The 20,058-nt window shown below is 35.9% G+C and overlaps 1 protein-coding gene across 3 annotated transcripts in view; it reads left to right on the plus strand.

Annotated features, from left to right (window-relative positions):
* The window catches only part of GOLM2 (golgi membrane protein 2), a 107,142-nt gene that overhangs the window by 33,647 nt on the left and 53,437 nt on the right, over window positions 1-20,058 (plus strand). For all 3 annotated transcript variants that reach the window (XM_086710578.1, XM_086710576.1, XM_086710579.1), the window contains exons 2-6: window positions 3,628-3,682; window positions 10,199-10,301; window positions 12,006-12,096; window positions 14,158-14,302; window positions 14,627-14,707. In XM_086710578.1, the coding sequence (XP_086566704.1) occupies window positions 3,628-3,682; window positions 10,199-10,301; window positions 12,006-12,096; window positions 14,158-14,302; window positions 14,627-14,707 (475 nt within the window). The remainder of the gene's footprint in view (window positions 1-3,627; window positions 3,683-10,198; window positions 10,302-12,005; window positions 12,097-14,157; window positions 14,303-14,626; window positions 14,708-20,058) is intronic.

The following is a 20,058-nucleotide window of genomic DNA, read 5'->3' on the forward strand; positions in this document are numbered from 1 at the left end:
AGCAGCTTCAGCTGCTTACAACTGCTTGCAGTTTCTGTAGTGTGTAGTATTTTTCACTTCTAAGTTTTGACACATCCCTTGAATATCTTTCCTCCTTACCCTCTGCCTACTTCACCTGGCAAAACACTACTCTTCCTACTGGACACATTTTAGCTATCATCTCCAGAAGCCTTTCCTCACTCCCCTAAGGTGTTTTATCCCCTAAGGATTTAAGTGCTTCTACTAAGTTCTCTTGTCATATCTGCAGAACCTAATAATAGCATTTATTTTACTATATTATAATTAACTATTTATTTGATTGCTTCTCCAAAATAATAAACTCCTTGAGTGCCTAGAATTTGTCCATTATTTTATTCCCAGTTTCACGTATGGTGCCTTATAATACCCTCGGCACTTCCATTTCTATCTTTTTGCATAAAAATTGAGATATGGGAATGCAAGCTGGTGCAGCCACTCTGGAAAACAGTATGGAGGTTCCTCAAAAAATTAAAAATAGAACTACCCTACCACCCAGCAATTGCATTACCAGGTATCTATCTCAGGGATACAGGTGTCCTGTTTCGAAGAGGCACATGCACCTCAATGTTTATAGCAGCACTATCAACAATAGCCAAAATATGGACAGAGCCCAAATGTCCATCGATGGATGAACGGATAAAGAAGATGTGGTGTGTATATATATAATGGAGTATTACTCAGCAATCAAAAAGAATGAAATCTTGCCATTTGCAACTATGTGGATGGAACTGGAGGGTATTATGCTAAGCAGAATTAGTCAGAGAAAGACAAATATCATATGACTTCACTCATGAGGACTTTAAGATACAAAACAGATGAACATAAGGGAAGGGAAACAAAAATAATATAAAAACAGGGAGGGGGACAAAACATAAGAGACTCTTAAAATATGGAGAACAGAGGGTTACTAGAGGGGTTGTGGGAGGGGGGTGGGCTAAATGGGTAAGGGGCATTAAGGAATCTACTCCTGAAATCATTGTTGCACTATATGCTAACTAATTTGGATGTAAATTTAAAAAAATTTAAATTAAAAAAAATAATAAAATAAAATAAATAAATAATAAAATATAATTCATATATCATAAAACTTACCCTTTTAAAGTATACACTTCAGTTTAGTTTTTAGTATATTGACAATACTGTGCAGCTATCACCACTAATTCAAGAACATTTTTTTTAAAGATTTTTTTTTAAGTGATCTCTACACCCAGCGTGGGACTAGAACCCACAACACCAAGACCAGGAATCACGTGCTCTACCATTTGAGGCAGCCAGGTGCCCCGAGAACATTCTCATCACCACAAAAAGAAACCCCATGTCCTTTTGTGACTAGCTTCTTTTACTTAGCATATATGTTTTCAAGGCTTATCCATATTGTAGCAGGTAACAGTACTTCATTCCTTTTTATGACTGAATATCAACATTATATTTTAAGCTTCATTCTTCAAAGCTGCCAGGACTCTAGGGGAAGACCTAGTTAAGGCTGAAGGGCCCCTCCATGGTCTTTTTTCTCCAACCTTCTTTCACACTGCTTTTCCTCCTGTATCATGTGCTATAGCCAAACAATATTTTGATCATATTTTCATACATGTCTCATGTTTTCTTGCCTTTGTACCTTTTCTTATGTCATCCTCTCTATCTGGAGTGCCCTTTTCTACCTATTTACAATTTTTCCTAGCCTTCAATGACTAATTCAGGTAAAAATTCCTTCCCTGAAGCTTTCCTTGATCAGATCAGCTAAGAACCATCTCTGAATTCCTACAGTAATTATACTGCTTTAGGTGCTAAACTTGCCTACTGATTCCTTGAGACTGCCCTCATGTTTTCCAATTGTTTTATACTCTCCCATCTAGTACCTTGGTACAGTAATTTTTTAAAATGTAAATGAAAATGGCATGACCACTTTGGAAAAGGAGGAACCTCACTCTTGCACATTTATCTGAGAGAAATATCCTAGAAAACTAATATTCATGTAAAAATCAGTATACTGTTTTTTATAGCAGCTGTGTTTGTAATAGCCAAAAAGTTGAAACCACCAACATGTTATACAGTAGTTGAATACTTAAACAAACTGTAGTACATTCATATCATGGAATACTACTCAGTAATAAAGAGGAATGAACTATTGATATATACAGCAACTATTTGTTATACTGAGTAAAAATCATAAAAGGCCACATATTATATGATTCCATTTATATAACATTCTTGAAATGACAAAATTGCAGAGTTGGGAAACAAATTAGTATTTACCAGGGTTTAGAAATAGTGTGAGGAAGGAGGATAGATTTGAATATAAAGGATAGTATGAGGGATATCTTTGCAATGATAGAATAGTTCTGAATCTTTGTTTTGGTGGTGGTTACATGAGTGTGTGTGTGTGTGTGTGTGTGTGTGTGTGTGTGTGTGTGTAAAAATGACATAGAATTATACATACACATTGTACCAGTGTCAGATTCCTGGTTTTGATGTTGTGTTATAGTTAGATAGGATGTATGTATTGGGGGAATTGGGTGAAGTGTATATGGGACTTCTCTGTGCTATCTTTGCAATTTCTTACAAATCTATAATTATTTTTAACTAAGAAGCTTAAAACTTTCTCTTTAGAGATTGAAAAGGTATTTATCATAATCATTTTGGCACTCATGGTCCTGCTTCTGATCACTATGAATCTGTGTATACTTTCAAAGTCAATTTACTTTTGAGGTTGACAAGAGAACCTGTTTGTAGTGATATTGTTGTTACATTTTACAATTGATACCTGTTTAAGCAAGATCTGGGACAGGGGTTCTTTGTGTATGACATCCTGGCTTTCAAAGACCTTGTCTTAATTTTTTTTTTTTAATTTTTTTTTTTAATGTTTATTTATTTTTGAGACAGAGAGAGAGCATGAACGGGGGAGGGTCAGAGAGAGACGGAGACACAGAATCTGAAACAGGCTCCAGGCTCTGAGCTGTCAGCACAGAGCCCGATGCGGGGCTCGAACTCACAGACTGCGAGATCATGACCTGAGCCAAAGTCGGTCACCCAACCGACTGAGCCATCCAGGCGCCCCCCCCTTTTTTTTTTTTTAATTTTTTTTTAATGTTTAATTTTTAAATTAAGTGCTAAATTAAATTAGTTTGAGTCATATTTTGTTACAGATTTAAGTTCCTATTGTTCTTGTCTACTGGATCTTGAAGGACAATGACCACAACAACAGGTCCTATGTAGTATCTGTTATCGTATGAGAGCTTGATAAGCATCAGTTACTTTTGATTTTGCATTAACTGATTCAAACAATTAATTCTTATTTTAATATAGAGTTAATAAGAGGTCTCTTCTGGTAAGATTTTGAAAAAAGATATCATTAAGCAATGTTCAACTCAAATTTTTAAATGTTTGAAAGTCATTAGACTATATATTAAGTAAAATGAATATTCTTTTGCAAATTTAAAGTATTACAAAATCAAAATTTCTCTCTAATTCTTTTTGGAAAGAGGTGGGTATGTATAACTTGAGGATTTTTCTTTTGTATTTATGATCAAACTTAAAGTGAATATGAGCAAAAAAGAGGAAATATGAGCAAAACTCCATATTCTGTAGTAAAATGAAAATTTTTTTTTTCAGATTAAACTACAGAGCAACATATCATATCAGATGGCAGATATACATCATTTAAAGGGTAAGAAAATTAATTACAGATTAAAGATAAACAAAGGTCACTAAATGTCTAATATCCTCAACAATTAAGAAATAGCTAGACAGCTAAATGAAATAAAAATTTTTGAACAAAGCTCCTTTGATGGCAAAATGTTTACTTTTTCTTAAGATATCATAAAAGAATTTTAATGTTGCTTTATACAAATTAAAAGTTAAAATTTGTATTTTAATCTTGTGTATAGACAGATTTCATACAATGAAATGTTACTGAAAGAAGCCTCAAAGAAAATTGAGGTATAGCTTCAAAAGCTATCAAATTTCTAGGGAAAAGGTAAGGGGTAATCCCTCTGTATTGTGTCCAAATGCTAAATAATCCATTCAGGTCTAGGGATGCTTTAGACGGGTCCTCCAGGCTTCATGTTTACCCTGGGAACAGAAAGAAACTCAGAACAGAAAGAAAACCTGGAAAGAAACCAGGAAGAAACCTGTAGATAGATAGATAGATAGATAGATAGATAGATAGATAGATAGATAGATATACTGTGTGTGTGTATTTGTGTGTGTGTGTGTGTGTCTATTTTTTCACTTAGATGAAGTGATAGGAAATGACTAAAGGTTTTATAAAAAATAATAGGTACGGTGAACAAGCTCTATGCTTTGCTTACATTACTTCATACCATCACCAGCCTGTGGAGTTTGGGACCTGAAGAGGACCCCTCTTCTCCCTCACACCCTTTGGTTACAACACTGTATGTATGTATGTGTGTATATATATGGTCTTTATTTATTTATGAGAGATGTGTGCACACATGAGCGAGGAAAGGGCAGAAAGAAAGAATTTCTGGTGGACTCCACACTGTCAGCACAGAGCCAGAACTTGAACTCATGAACTGTGAGATCATGAGCTGAGCTGAAATCAAGATTGTCAGATGCTCAACTTATTGAGCCACCCAGACACCCCTGTGATAAATATAACTCTATATTTATTTTGTTGTTTTTACATGTTTCTTTATTTATTTTTAGAGAGAGAGTGCATGCATGCACATGGGTACATCATGTGCACACACACACACACACACACAACCAGGGCGTGTAGAGCAGAGAGAGAGAGGGAAAGAGAGAATCCCAAGCAGGCTCCATGCACTCATTGCAGAGCCCGGTGGACGCTCACTGTGAGATCATGACCTGAGCTGAACTCAAGAGTCAGATCCTCAACCAACTGAGCCATCCAGGTGCCCCAATACTGTATATTTTAAAACTTGGCAGGCAGTGACTCTAAGTTTTTGTGTGTGGGTAATACATGCTCTGTAATTTCATAAATATATCTTTATTCTATAACAATTTTGACCCTCTTTAGGTGGAATTTGATAATAGATTTTTATGATCCTCTTGAAGAAGCCAACCTGAGCTGGCTTTGTAATTTATTAAAATTTTTGCTTCTCACCTAGCAAATCATTAGGAATGTGTTATAACCTGAAAATAGAAATTATGATTATTTTTACTATGATTTAGAACAGCTTTGACATTCTCTTAAAAATTACCTTCCTGGGTGGCCACATTTGTTTTTGTTGCATTTGTGTCCGTGTTCTACTCTTTATGACTCACAGGAGTACATTAGGATGACACAGAAGATGCCACTCTGTCAGTGCTGTTTCCTGCTTGCTATTTTTACAAATGAGTCTGCTTGTCATCAAAGTATGTTTCTATTAAATAATAATAGATCAGTTGAATAAGAAGTCCAGTGCCTTCTCCTAGTCTACCTTATAAAAAATGACAGCCCATGTTACTGAGTAAAAGTCTTTAATTTACAGTGTGCATTGAAGTAGATCCTAAGATATTTTGAAAATTTTTTTATGATACTCTTCAGCAGAATAAAAGGCTTTGATTTGAATTCATAACTCTACAAATTTTGGGTTTAGTGCAGTTACTCAAGCTTGCACTCTTAAGATTGAATTTCCTTTTAATGTGACTTTTGCTCCTTAGGAACTATTTTCGACTGAAGCAAACTTCTTGACCAGTCAACTATAAAATCCAGATTGGACTATTTTCATTGAAAAATAAAAAAAAATTTTTTTTTAATGTTTGTTTATTTTTGAGAGAGAGACAGAGTATAAGCAGGGGAGGGGCAGAGACAGAGGGAGACACAGAAACTAAAGCAGGCTCCAGGCTCTGAGCTGTCAGCACAAAGCCTGATGTGAAGCTTGAACTCATGAGCAGTGAGATCATGACCTGAGCCAAAGTCAGACGCTTAACTGACTGAGCCACCTAGGCACCCTCGTTGAAATTAATACTAGATATGATGGAATTAATACACACTAAGACCTAAACGTTATGGTAGTTAATATTTTTTTTTGAAATGAAAGGAATGAGAGTTAGTTTTTGCTCCCTGAGTTAACAAATTAACGTTCTACTATACACCAATTTATCTTGAGTGGCTCACCTTATTTTTATGCCTATTGCTGAGAAAATTTGAAATCAAAATTTTCTAGAAGGAAATTTTTTTCTTTTTTTTTTTTGCTTTGAAAATTGGTCCTAGTCAACCCCTTTCTTAACTACATCCCTAATCTTTTGAAGTTAAATTGAAGGAGTATGGCCAGGCCTTTCTGTAACATACCCTGATGTTACTGTCAGAAGTAGAACATCCTGCACAATCAACTGTGTGTGGACCTGATCGTATGTTAAGTCACTTTGAGAATCCTGCTGTGGTGACCTGGAGCAGCCCCAGTAGACACAGAGTATATTTGGGTCCAAAATAAAGAAAACACAAGGCAATCAGTTGAAAGTAAAATTGTGATGTAGGAAAATTTTGTCTTTAGTTTTGCTCTCTGATCTGTTTATGTTTCCCCCTTTCAGGTCTTTGTATTGACTGGCTCAAATGACCTATTAGCTCTCTGCTTTATAATCTTTTCTCTGTTTAAACAGGAAAGGTTTAGATGTTTTACATGGACTCACTTATATTGACGTTTTTGTTTTTGTTTTGTCAATTGTATTTTAAGCCTTTTATCTCAGTTTAGAAATAAAACTTTACTTCTTGATAAAGGAATTACAAATGTTGTCAGTGACAAGCTTTGTGGGGAGAAGAGAACCATCCCAAATCTTGAAATCATAGTGAGCCTCAGGTTCATTCTCAAGGTAAACTTAGCTACTTCATTTATTTTACTGTGTAGGAAAAAGCCTGCATGATCCTAAAGCCCACCAATTGAGAGCCATTCTCTAGTAGCTGTTAGGTGGTGCTCTTTTTCTTTTTTCTTTTTTTTAATTGCAGTAACTTTAGTTTCAGAACCTTTCCTGCCTGAACACAGGTTCACTGAACTGGCTAACTCTATGTGTAAGCTACAAGGCCTTTTGTCACTGCCTCCTGCTGGGATCTCATTGTCTCTGTAGAATTGATATCCATGGCTGAGGCCATAGTTTCTGCTACCTCTAGTTGTCTAAATCTTAGGAGATGGGGCCAGGGACCAAGTAACAAACAGAATGTTTTATTCAGGGATACCTGGTATCGTATTTGCTACTTTTATCTGAGGTGGAGTTAGTGGATGAAAAACTATGGAGATCAGCCATGTTTACATATTGGAGAATTAATAGAGTAAAAAGGAATTTAAAATGTGGCTTGATTAAACTTAGAGAAAGGAATGGTGGTTACCAGGGGTTCGAGGGGTGGGGAAAGTGAGATGTTGGTTGAAGTATACAAACTCTCAGTTGTAAGATGAGTAAGTCTTGGGGATATAATAAACAATGTGGTGACTATAGTTAACAGCATTATATTATGTACTGAAGATTGCTAAGAGAGTATATCTTAAATGATATACTTCAGTAGTAATTTCAGTAGTAGTAATTTCACAGTGTATAAGCGAATTAAATCATGTCATATAGCTTACACTTATAAAATGTTATATCTAAAAAATTTTTTTAAATAAAATAAGTGGCTTGAATGTATAAACATAATTATCAACTACAAGCATTTTATGTGAATCATTAACTTTTCACATTTGATTATTATACAAAAACTATTATTATGCATATTGTTAAACTATTTATCTGCCTCAACAAATATTCACCCAACTTTACAATTTTTATTTGTTGTCATTGTCACAGTTATGATTCTACAATAAAATTTAGAAAGTAGAGAAAAAAAATACGCTCAGAATCCTACCACTAAACATAATCACTGGTAGTACTTTGATGGATTTTTATTCTAATCTAGTTTTTTTACATGGATATAATTACATTGTAAATATTTGTTTACATTTGCTTTTTAAAAACTTAAATCCCAAGTATTTTTAGAGTGCCTTTAAAGTAATAAGACTAATTTTAGAAGTCTTGCATGAAAAGTAGATTTTATAATATTTGTACATTATGGTTAGATACATTTTAGTCTTTTTTTTTTTTTAACGTTTATTTATTATTTTTGGGACAGAGAGAGACAGAGCATGAACGGGGGAGGGGCAGAGAGAGAGGGAGACACAGAATCGGAAACAGGCTCCAGGCTCTGAGCCATCAGCCCAGAGCCCGCCCCGGGGCTCGAACTCACGGACTGTGAGATCGTGACCTGGCTGAAGTCGGACGCTTAACCGACTGCGCCACTCAGGCGCCCCAAGATACATTTTAGTCTTAATAGATGTTACCTATACCGAAAAGACCTCTGTTGCCATTTATACAAATTAAGACTTTCTTTTTTTTTTTTTTTTTTATTTATTTTATTATTATTTTTTTTAATTTTTTTTTTTTTCAACGTTTTTTATTTATTTTTGGGACAGAGAGAGAGAGACAGAGCATGAACGGGGGAGGGGCAGAGAGAGAGGGAGACACAGAATCGGAAACAGGCTTCAGGCTCTGAGCCATCAGCCCAGAGCCCCACGCGGGGCTCGAACTCACGGACCGCGAGATCGTGACCTGGCTGAAGTCGGACGCTTAACCGACTGCGCCACCCAGGCGCCCCATTTTTTTTTTTTTTTTTTTTAAACTGGAAACTTTACTGTTACTTTTTTTTTTTTAATTAAGACTTCCTTTTACTTTAGCTTACTTCTAAGGCTATTAGCTAATTTTTAAATCATCTATTTAAGAAACTGATATTTCTCTTCTCTGGCTGAATTACTTTTATTTGTAGGGTCACATGAAGAGGGACCAACTCCAGAAAATGTGGGGCCTGTGGTTATGTATTAAATGTTCACAAAAGAGCATCTGGCCCTACTTTTAATCTACTGTCCAGCTTAGAATTTCATGTTATTCGTTACAACTAAAACTTTCAGCTCTTGTCCAGGAATTATGAGCTTTGAGAATGCAATAAGGGTATACGGGGACCTAGCATTAGTAGCAAAACTAGAAATGAGATCTCAAGTAATTCGCACCTTAAGTTGGGAGTCAAATGTGATTTAGAATGAAAAAGAAACCTTGAATTCTATATCCGTAGCCAATATATCTAAAAAACATGATTTTCCCCCACCTTTATAAACATTTTTATTTATTCTTGAGAGAGCATGAGTGAGGGAGGAGCAGAGAGAGAGGGAGACACAGAATCCAAAGCAGGCTCCAGGTTCTGAGCCATCAGCACAGAGCCCGATGTGGGGCTCGAACCCATGAACCGTGAGATCGTGACCTAAGCTGAAGTCGAACGCTTAACTGACTGAGCCACCCATGAGCACCCCCTCCCAACTTTATAAAGCAGATAGGTTTATACAGTTAGGTAGGATTGGGTGCCTGGGTGGCTCAGTCAGTTAAGTGTCCAATTCTCAGTTTCAGCTCAGGTCATGATCTCACGGTTTCTTGAGTTTGAGCCCCACACCGGGCTGTGCACTGATGGTACGGAGCCTGCTTAAGATTCTGTCTCTCTCTCTCTCCCTCTTTCTCTGCCCCTCCCCTACTCATGCTATCTCTGTCTCTCTCAAAATAAATAAACTTGAAAAAAAAAATTTTTTTAAGTAGGATTTTGTTTTTGTTACTGTTTCCACAAGTTAATATGTATCTACATAATATGACAAGATGTATAATTTTTTAATATTTCTGATTGATACAGAAACCACTGAGGCTATCTTATTTTTTTAAACAAATTTTATTGTCTATGCATATGTTATAAAAGGCAATTAGATTTATATAATTTATATAATTTAATATATATTTATTTATATAAATATAATTTATATAATTTAATTTATATATAATTTGTTTATATAATTTAATTTATATAATTTATATATAATTTATATAATTTAATTTAATTTATATAATTTATACAATTCATATATTTTAATATATAATTTATATAATTTAATTTATATAATTTATGTAATTTAATATATTTATATAATTTTATTTCTATAATTTATATATTTATATATAATTTATATAAATTTATATAATATATATTTATAATACATTTATATATTTATAATTTATATTTAATTTATATAATTTAATTCCCTGAGAGTTTGAGTAAAGAAATTGAGAAGTGTATATAAGTTTTAAAAACCCCATAACTTCTCAATCAGAAGCATTAGAGTAAATAAATTTTATTCCTTTGATTCTTACATCGTGTGGATAGAGCAACTTGCTGAGCTTCGCCAGGAGTTTCTTCGACAAGAAGACCAGCTTCAGGACTATAGGAAGAACACTACTTACCTTGTGAAGAGGTTAGAATATGAGAGGTGAGATGCCATATAGCAACAAATAGTTATGAATCTGGAATATGTGTCCCACATTCGGACAATTTATTTCTTCCTCTCTGGCTTCTGTTTTTCTTTTCTTCTTTAATTTTCTTAGGTCTTTTAAGTTCCTTTTCTCTTGTCTTCCTATGCCTCTTTGAAATCCAAACTCTTATTTTGGTATGTTAAACACCATGGGAATACCTTTTAGAAGATGTGTTTAGTCTGCCCATATAGTGGAGTACGTTGTGAGTCAGAAAATCTTGCAAGGCCTGAGTTTCATTGCATTAAGTGTGCAAAGACTGAAAGAAGATTCTGTGGTTCTTTTTGAGGGGCATCCAGAAGATGAAGCCAATGCTGAGAGAAGTCCCCAGAATAAGCTGAGGGACTGAGCACCAGCTGCTTCTTCTGTTTGGCATTTCAGTCCCCTTTTGTACATCTCTGCACTAAGTTGGTGGTAAGGTCAGGGAACTTCTTTGTAGCAATCACTCTTTAAAAATCTTTGTTACGTCTTTAATCCATTTTATAGTAAAGGGTATTTTTTCGGACTGCATACCAAAAATTAGAAAGATTCACCATATTTTAGAACACCGTTTATCCATTTCTGATTTGTTACTCTTATAGGTTATCAGTATATTAACCTGACAGTATTCAATAATTTTCAGCGTATCAATAGGATTAAAGAGTTAGCATATTCAGAGGTAATATATTATTCCAGCATGTTAATGTACCAAAGTTTGTTTAATCTCTCCCAATTGCTGGACTGTTGTAGTTTTCCTTATCTTACTGTTATGAATATCAGCTATAAAAATCTTTATGCAAAAAGGATTTTTCCCTCTTATGTTATTTCACTGGTGTATATTCTCAAATATAGAATTCCTGAGACAGAATTTTTTATTGTTTTGTTGCTTTTATCACATATGTGAAAGATTGCTTTCTATAATGGTTGTACTAATTTATAATGTCGATGTTTCCCCATAGCCCCACCAACATTAGTTTCTACAGTTTGGACTTAATTTTGCTAGTATAGGAATAAAATACTATCATATATACATATAGGAAGTTTAATTTCATTTTTAATGGTTAAAGTTAACATTTTTCTGTAAATTTTTTAACTACTTGTTTCTTTTTGCATGAATGATATATTTGTATTCTTAGACCACTTGTCCAGTGGAAATTCCCAATCTTTATCTATTTGGTTCTTTCACATTTTCTCTTGATGACTCCATTCTGTCTTATTTATTGGTTTCTTCCATTCTAGCTCTTCTTATGGTTCATAGACTCTTAGTATTGTGTTGAAAATGAGAACTATTGGATGAATCGTCTGCTGCCACTCCTTATCACCTCTTATAATTCTAGGTTTTCTCAATTATTACTGTATTTTGGTCTCATGGTTTTCTCTTCTGTTTTTTCTCTTCTGTGACTGAAGTTGGCTTTGATAATTATTTCTTTATAAATAAGATTTATAAAAATAGTTTTTATCTTTCTAATTTCTGTTAATTAGCCTTATCAGTATTTTTTATACTCTATTAAAGATTCGAATATTCTAGGAATTTTGACTGTGATCTATTTTTATGCCTGCTTTGTCCTTTTGTGTCCACTCTGCTGCTAACTGAATGCTTTACAAATGTATATTTTCAACTGCTAGACAACTTTGAGAAGTCAATCCAAGATAATATAGCCTAAAAGAATGACTTTGTAATTTAGTTTTCAGTGTGGCCAACAGATCAAGGAGTTAAGAGCACAGCATGAAGAAAATATTAAAAAGTTAGCAGACCAGTTTTTGCAGGAACAGAAGGTAAATTTTTTTTAACAAAAGGTAAATTTAAAAAATACTTAAATCAAAATACATTCTTGTTATAAATCTTGTAATTTAAATATGTGCTTTTAAAATAAAAATATGTACTTTTGTCATAAAACATTATATTTTTAAGTATTCTAGCCTGCCTAATTAAAAAAAAATGACTTACAGTGTTTTTATTGTTGAGTGAATTAGACATTTGCAAAAAGACAACGTCAACTCTTAAAACCAATTTTGAGCTAAATGTTTTTCTTTTTTAAAAATTTTTAATGTTTATTTTTGAGAGAGAGAGAGACAGAGCGAGAGCATGTGAGGGGCAGAGAGAGAGGGAGTCACAGAATCTGAAGCAGGCTCCAGGCTCTGAGCTCTCAGCCCAGAGCCCGACACAGGGCTGGAACCCACAAACGACGAGATCATGACCTGAGCCGAAGTCAGACACTCAACCAACTAAGCCACCCAGGAGCCCCAATTTTGAGTTAAATGTTTTTATCTGACTTTTAAAAATAATTTTTGCTATTAATATATTTCTCAGATGGTAAAATGGATACAACTTTACTGACAAATCAATTCTTTTTTTTTTTTTTTAAGTTTATTTATTTATTTGAGAGAGAGAGAGAAAGCACACATGAGCAGGGAAGGGGCAAAGAGAGAGAGAGGGAAAATCCCAAGTAGGCTCCATGCTATCAGTGCAGAGCCCACCGTGAGGCTCAATCCCATGATCCATGAGCTCATACCCTGAGCCAAAATCAAGAGTCAGACATTTAACCAATTGAGCCACCCAGGCGCCTCTGGACATTAGATTGAAAGCAGTTTGTAAACAGTGAAGCACAGTGCAAATGTTTATTGTTAATTTTGTCTGCCAGACACACTGGAATACCTGTACCTGATTGTCAAAACACTTTTTTCTTCTTTATTGTGACAAATTCTTACAGTTTGGCTCTTGTTTTTCCAAATTTCCTGTAGATTTTTTTTAATGTACTGTTTTTTATAACATTACTAATGGTTACATTGCATGCTGTTTTAGAGTTGACAAAACATTTCTATATACATTAAATAATTAAGTACAAGGACCTATGTGGCAACATTAGCATGTGTATTTAACTCCTTGCCTCTCCCATTTTTTCACTGAGGCCACTTTTATACAACCAGTAGAAAAGACAAAAGTGGTTCACTGATAGAATTGAGTCAGGCCTAACCAGGTCCAAAGATTGAAGTTTCCAAGGAGATGATAGGGTTAGACGCATGTTGAAAGGAATACTGACTGGGGCGCCTGGGTGGCTCAGTCGGTTAAGCGGCTGACTTCGACTCAGGTCATGATCTCACGGTCCGTGAGTTCGAGCCCCGAGTCGGGCTCTGTGCTGACAGCTCAGAGCCTGGAGCCTGTTTCAGATTCTGTGTCTCCCTCTCTCTGACCCTCCCCTGTTCATGCTCTGTCTCTCTCTGTCTCAAAAATAAATAAACATTAAAAAAAAAAAAAAAAAAAAAAGGAAAGGAATACTGACCTGTGTATTGTTCTGCCATTACTTCCTTTGCTTGGGTGGCCAGTGCACCTAGGAAGAAATTTGCCTGTTTTCTACCCTTGCTGTTTCTGCTACTGGAAAAGCTTGGCAATGTCATTAACCATCTTATCACACTTAAGGGGGCTTCCATGTGCCAACCTCCTGTAGTCTACCATCCTGCTCGATTACAACACAGGCCTATAGAGAACTCACCCTGCCCACAGCCCCTAGGACAATGCCCAACTGTAGGCCAGTGCTCAGCAAGACTATCTTCTTGCAGAATCATTCCCTCAGCATAGCCAGAGAGAATTACCTCTGCCTAACATCTTAGACCATTTACTATAATTAGAAACTTTAAAAAGTGTTAGTCTTTGATTTTTTATTAGGTATAAAAAATGAACAGAAAATAATATATCCCACATCTTCAAGTGTTTGGAATTTGGACCCATAGTATATGTTTCAAAAAATGAACTGTTTCAGAACATTTAATTAGTAGTTGTGTTAATTGTTTAATCTTGAACTGAAAAATATTGACTGTTACCAAATCTTTATTTAACAGCAGGAGACAAACAAGTTTGATTCAAAAGATGCAAACGAGTTGGGAATAAACAATCATGCAGTACCTAAAAACATTCCAAAAGTACCTGAGAATGCTGCAGATAAGAATGAAGAACCCTCAAGCAATCATATTCCACATGGGAAAGGTATTACTATTATTTTGTTTTGTATTAATAGGATATTGACTTTTTGGATATTCTCATTTTGAAGTGAGCATTTTCAGTCATAAAGAATACTGTTTGATTTTAGTTCAGTTATGAGTAGGTGTCAGTGCTGTTTCACATTTGAATATTTTGACAGACAAAAAAAAGAGTAAATTGTTTTAGAGTTATAGCTATGTCCAAAGCAAGTTATAAAGATATGCAGTCAGTGTAGCCTGTTGCTTTAGAAACTGATTATTACATTCCTTCAAATCACTTTGAATTTATATAAGGAAAACTAAAGAATTATATCTTTCATTACTTGGGCAGAACAAATCAAACGAGGTGGTGATGCGGGAATGCCTGGAATAGAAGAGAATGACCTTGCAAAAGTTGAAGATCTTCCTACTGGTAAGTAAAAGTTATCAGACTATTTACCCTACTCTCTTTTTGAGTAAAAATCATAATCACTTGGGAAAAGTTCTAGGTCTCTGGAAGATTGATGTGTCTGTTAATTAACTACCTATTAATTGCCCGGACTTGTTTAGGATGCAGTTGTTTTAAAAAATTTTGCTAAAATGTATAAAGTCCTTGTTTTTGCCTTGATAAGAGTGAACCATATTTGAACATTTTCTTGATTCAAAGTTACTGCTTAGACAGTTAAACTATGTCAGAGCCATCTGTGTTTACTAAAAGTAAGTATACCTCATTTCTATGAGACCAAATGTTCCCAGATTGCTGTGTTGTTGGTGTGCTTTAATAAGGTATGGTGGGGCGCCTGGGTGGCTCAGTCGGTTGGGCGGCCGACTTCAGCTCGGGTCATGATCTCGCGGTCCGTGAGTTCGAGCCCGCGTCGGGCTCTGTGCTGACAGCTCGGAGCCTGGAGCCTGTTTCAGATTCTGTGTCTCCCTCTCTCTGACCCTCCCCTGTTCATGCTCTGTCTCTCTCTGTCTCAAAAATAAATAAACGTTAAAAAAAAAATAATAATAAGGCATGGTAATACCCTTATATAGGTTTTTAGGACTTTGCTTGTCCTTTCAGTTATTTACCCCACAGTTTAAATAGTTTATTCCTGGGGCACCTGGGTGGCTCAGTAGATAAAGCATCTGACTTCAGCTCAGGTCATGATCTCGCGGTTAGTGAGTTTGAGCCCTGGGTCGGGCTGTGTGCTGACAGCTCAGAGCCTGGAGCCTGCTTCAGATTCTGTGTCTTCCCCTCTCTCTGCCCCTCCCCAACTTGCACTCTGTCTCTGTCTCTCAAAAATAAAAACTAGGGGTGCCTAGGTGGCTCAGTCGGTTAAGCATTCAACTTTGGCCCAGGTCACGATCTGGCAGTTTGTGAGTTTGAGCCCCACCTCAGGCTCTGTGCTGACAGCTCTGAGCCTGGAGCCTGCTTTGGATTCTGTGTCTCCTTCTCTCTCTGCCCCTCCCCCACTCTCACTCTGTCTCTCTGTCTCTCTCTCAAAAATAAATAAACTTTAAAAAATTAAAAAAAAATAAATGAATAAATAAATAGTTTCCCTATTTTTTCTTTTTCTTCTTTTTCTGCTGTTCAGTGTTGTTTCTTTCTTCATTAATGTGTCTGCTCCTTATCCATTTCCACTTGAGGTCTGAATCACTCCTGGTATCCTAGTCCTGTTCGGTGTTTGGGTTGTTTTTTTTTTCCATGTCTCTTTGTTTTTCTTGCCATTTCTATGTTTCTTTGTTACCATAGGTACCTCTCCCTGCTGACTCCAATTTATTATGTTGAAAAATTGGAAATAACAGGATGTCGTTGATTTTTCCTGACTGTTTTTATTCCTTTTCAATCTTAGGGTTCCCTTGTGTGGTTATAGCTCACTGTATGTGGCTGAAATTGCTGTGTGTCTGAGGTCCAAATGAAAGACTATTAGTCCTTTCATTTGTATGGTTGTTTTCTAAGATTCTTTTCTGTCCATATTCTTTTGGGTTTCCAATTCACAGTATATGCCCCTAAAATAAAGACAAGGACAAGAGCAATACCAGGAATTTAAAAATACAGAGTCAGGGGCTCCTGGGTAGCTCAGTCGCTTAAGCATCCGACTTTGGTATGGGTTATGATCTCATGGCTTTTGAGTTCGAGCCCTGTGCTAAAAGTGTGGAACCTGCTTGAGATTCTTTCCTCCCTGTCTCTCTGCCCCTTCTCTGCTTGTGCATGTTCTCTCTCTCTCTCTCAAAATAAATAAATAAATATTTTTTAAAAATACAGAGTTAGAATGAGCATGATTTGTTTGTGAAGCAATGAAGTTATCCAGTGATTCTTAAAATGTGGTCCTTGGCAGCAGTATCCTAAGATTACCTTGTTAGAAATGCAGATTCTTGGGTCCCATTTTAGACATACTGAATGAGAAATTCATGGGATGGAGCCTAGCAATCTCTGTGTTTTAACAAGCTTTCCAGGTGAATCTGATCTATGCTAAGGTTTTAGAACCACTGGCTCAACACTAATTTGATGTCGAGAACAAGGACCATGTATTATTCTGAATTTTGTAGTACTTACTCTAGTCTTAGACTCACTAAGTTTTAGCTTGATTAATCTTCTTTACATTGCCCTTAGTTATTCTTTTTTAAATTTTTTTTAAGTGTTCTATTATTTATTCTTGAAAGAGAGAGAGACTGAGTGTGAGCAGGGCAGGTGCATAGAGAGAGGGAAACACACAGTCCACAGCAGGCTCCAGGCTCTGAGCTGTCAGCACAGAGCCTGATGCAGGGATCAAACTCATACGCGGTGAGAGAGATCATGACCCGAGTGAGCCGCCCAGGCGTCCCACCCTTAGTTATTTTTTAAGCTTCTCCCAAAGTTTTGCCAAGGATAAACTGCAGGTTTATAGTATATAGACATACCCAATTCAGATATGTGAGCAAGCATGCATTTATTTTTCATGTCACATATATATACAAAAATATGTTTGTGTTGAAATTTATAAATTTCAACCTCTTTTTGTCTAGTTTTCAAGCTAAAATGTTACCATTGCTATTCTAAGTGTGTAGTGTCTCAATTTATTTTCTCATTGGTCCGCTGTCATAATTTATTACCTGGCCACCAAGGATTCCAGAATTAGAGTAACATGAAAGGGGAATGCAAGAGGTCTTAGAGATCTTATCTAGACCATTTTTAGGTATATTGTCCTTATCAGACAGGTTTTCAGATGTCTTTCACATATGAATTGCTTTAGTAGGGCAAAAATCCTATCTTGCTGCTTCTGCTTGATTAAAAAAAGCACACAGGGGCGCCTGGGTAGCTCAGTCAGTTAAGCGTCTGACTTTGGCCCAGGTCATGATCTCATGGTTCGTGAGTTGACGCCCCGCATCAGGCTCTGTGCTGACAGCTCAGAGCCTGGAGCCTGCTTTGGATTCTGTCTCTCCTCTTTCTCTGCCCCTCCCCTGCTTGCACTCTGTTTTTCTCTCTCTCTAAAAAATAAACATTAAAAAAAATTATTTTTAAAGCACACAACCATTTCATTAGAATGAATAGAGATGAATAATACTTTTGATAAGATGCCAACAAATTCATGTCTGATTTTTACAGTATGAATTAGCCGTATAGATTCATATAATGGTCGTAGCATTAGAGTTTAGAATGGAAAGAACACAAAAAATGTATACATTTTGTGTAAATTATCATTGATACTAAAATTATCTGTATATGTAGACACTGTCTACACTGTCATGGCATTTAGAGGCCTTCCTCTGGATTAATTTTTCTTTATCTTTGATTTTCTGTAGTTTGAAATAATATGCTGTGATGTAGTTTTTTGGGGGCATGTAGTTTGCTTGGTGTTCTCTGAGCTTCCTGGACCTATGATTTGGTGTCTGACATTGATTTGGGGGGATTCTCAGTCATTATTGTTTTAAATATTTCTTCTGATCTTTTCTCTCTTCTCCTTCTAGTATTCCCATTATGCATATGTTTACACTTACATTTGTCTTAGATATTGTTATTTTTTTTTCCATTATTCTCTTTCCTTTTCAGTTTTTGAGGATCTTCTTGATATACCCTGTAACTCAGAGATTCTTTCTTCAGCCGTGTCCAGTCTACAATGAGCCCATCAAAGGCATTCTTCATTTCTGTTATAGTGTTTTTTTATCTATAACATTTCTTTTTGGTTCTTTCTAAGATTTCCATCTCTCTACTTACATTGCCTATTTGTTCTTGCATCCTTTGTACTTTATCCATTAGAGTCTTTAGCACATTAATCATAGTTGTTGGTATGCCTTGTAATTTTTGCTTGATAATCAGACATGATGTACCAGGTAATAGTAACTGCTGTAAGTAAGCCTTTAGTAATGTGGTAGTCCGGTGTGGGCGAAGGGAAAGTGTTCTATAGTCCTGTGATTTCTAATCTTTTACAGTGAGTCTATGCCTCTGGACTGTGAACTTCACAAGTTTTTCTCAGTATTCTGCCTTCTCCTGAGGTGGGACAGGAAGGCTGGAGGGGGCTGAAGTTTGGTATTTTTCTTCAGGTCACTTAGGCTCTGATAAAGCCCCAGGAGGTTAGGCTCTATTTAACTAGTTTCTCCCAAGGGCAGGCCTTTTTAAGGAGAACCAAGCGCTCTGGTGTATTTCTAAATGGTTCCTTTTCCCCTCTTCCTGCCTGAGGGAATTTTTCCCCCAATATTTACTATAGGAATGTAGTTGAGCCCCTGAAGGTAAATCTCACAATATTGTAGGGAGCCTCCCTATGACTGGGTCCCCCCGAAATCTTTCTCTCTGAGTTGTTGACACTGAGCCTCCAGTGAGTTGTCCAAACTGAGCATCAGTTACAGTTCAGCTTTTCCTACCCTGGCACTTTCTGCTCCTGAATCTCTTTTGTATGTCATGACTCCCTATATTCACCTTTCTGTGTCTCCGTTCTTAGGGATAGTTGGTTTGCCCTGTGTCCTCTTCTCTCTTACCCAAAAAGAATTGTTGATTTTTCAGCCTATTTATTAGCTTTTCACTTGTTGTTAGGTTAGAGTGGCAACTTCTAAGCTCCTTACATGTATACAGAACCAGAAACCAGAAGTCCTTTGGATTAATTTTTGAACCTCTTTAAACTGTTGGTGCTTTGCTTTGAAGATCATTGTTCATAACAATTATCCTTAATTATTTAGATAAGTATTTTGAGTATACAGATTATTATGATATAGTAACTGGTGAAAAGAAACCTTGAGGTGTGTAATCAGTCAGATGCCTACACAAAGGAAAGCCCTATCATATCTTTGTACCTTGATCTCCTAGCATGGTGCTTTACACACAGGGTCCCAGTAAATGTGTATGGTTGAATTACCAGAATATCCTTAATGGTGAGGCAATGGTATCTGGAATTAAACTGCCTGAATTCAAACCCTTGACTCCCATCTTTTAACAAGTGTAACAAGCATTTATTTACTCTTATCCTTATCTATGAAATAGGATAACAGTTCCAACCTCATAGCATGAATGTGAGATTTAAATGTAAAGCACTTAGGACAGTGCCTGGCACATAGCCAGTGCTATCTAAATCTTAGTTACTATTGTTATTATGATGATTATTGCACATCATTAGAAACATATTTGTTACCTTCTTGTCATTCCTTTTACTGAGTGTTGTCTTTTCTCTGTGATGTAGTCTATGCCAAAATTCTTAATGCCTGTACAAATTCTGGTGTATATGTGGAGTCCCTTATAGGCAGTAACCCCACAAAAGAAGTAGAGGAGAAACAAGTCCTTGTCATTTTAAAACAGATTTGTATGTGTTACTGACTTTTATTTATGACAGCCAG

This window comes from Puma concolor, chromosome B3 (genome assembly GCF_028749965.1).
Source record: "Puma concolor isolate L17-30 chromosome B3, mPumCon1.1.hap2, whole genome shotgun sequence".
Taxonomy (NCBI): domain Eukaryota; kingdom Metazoa; phylum Chordata; class Mammalia; order Carnivora; family Felidae; genus Puma; species Puma concolor.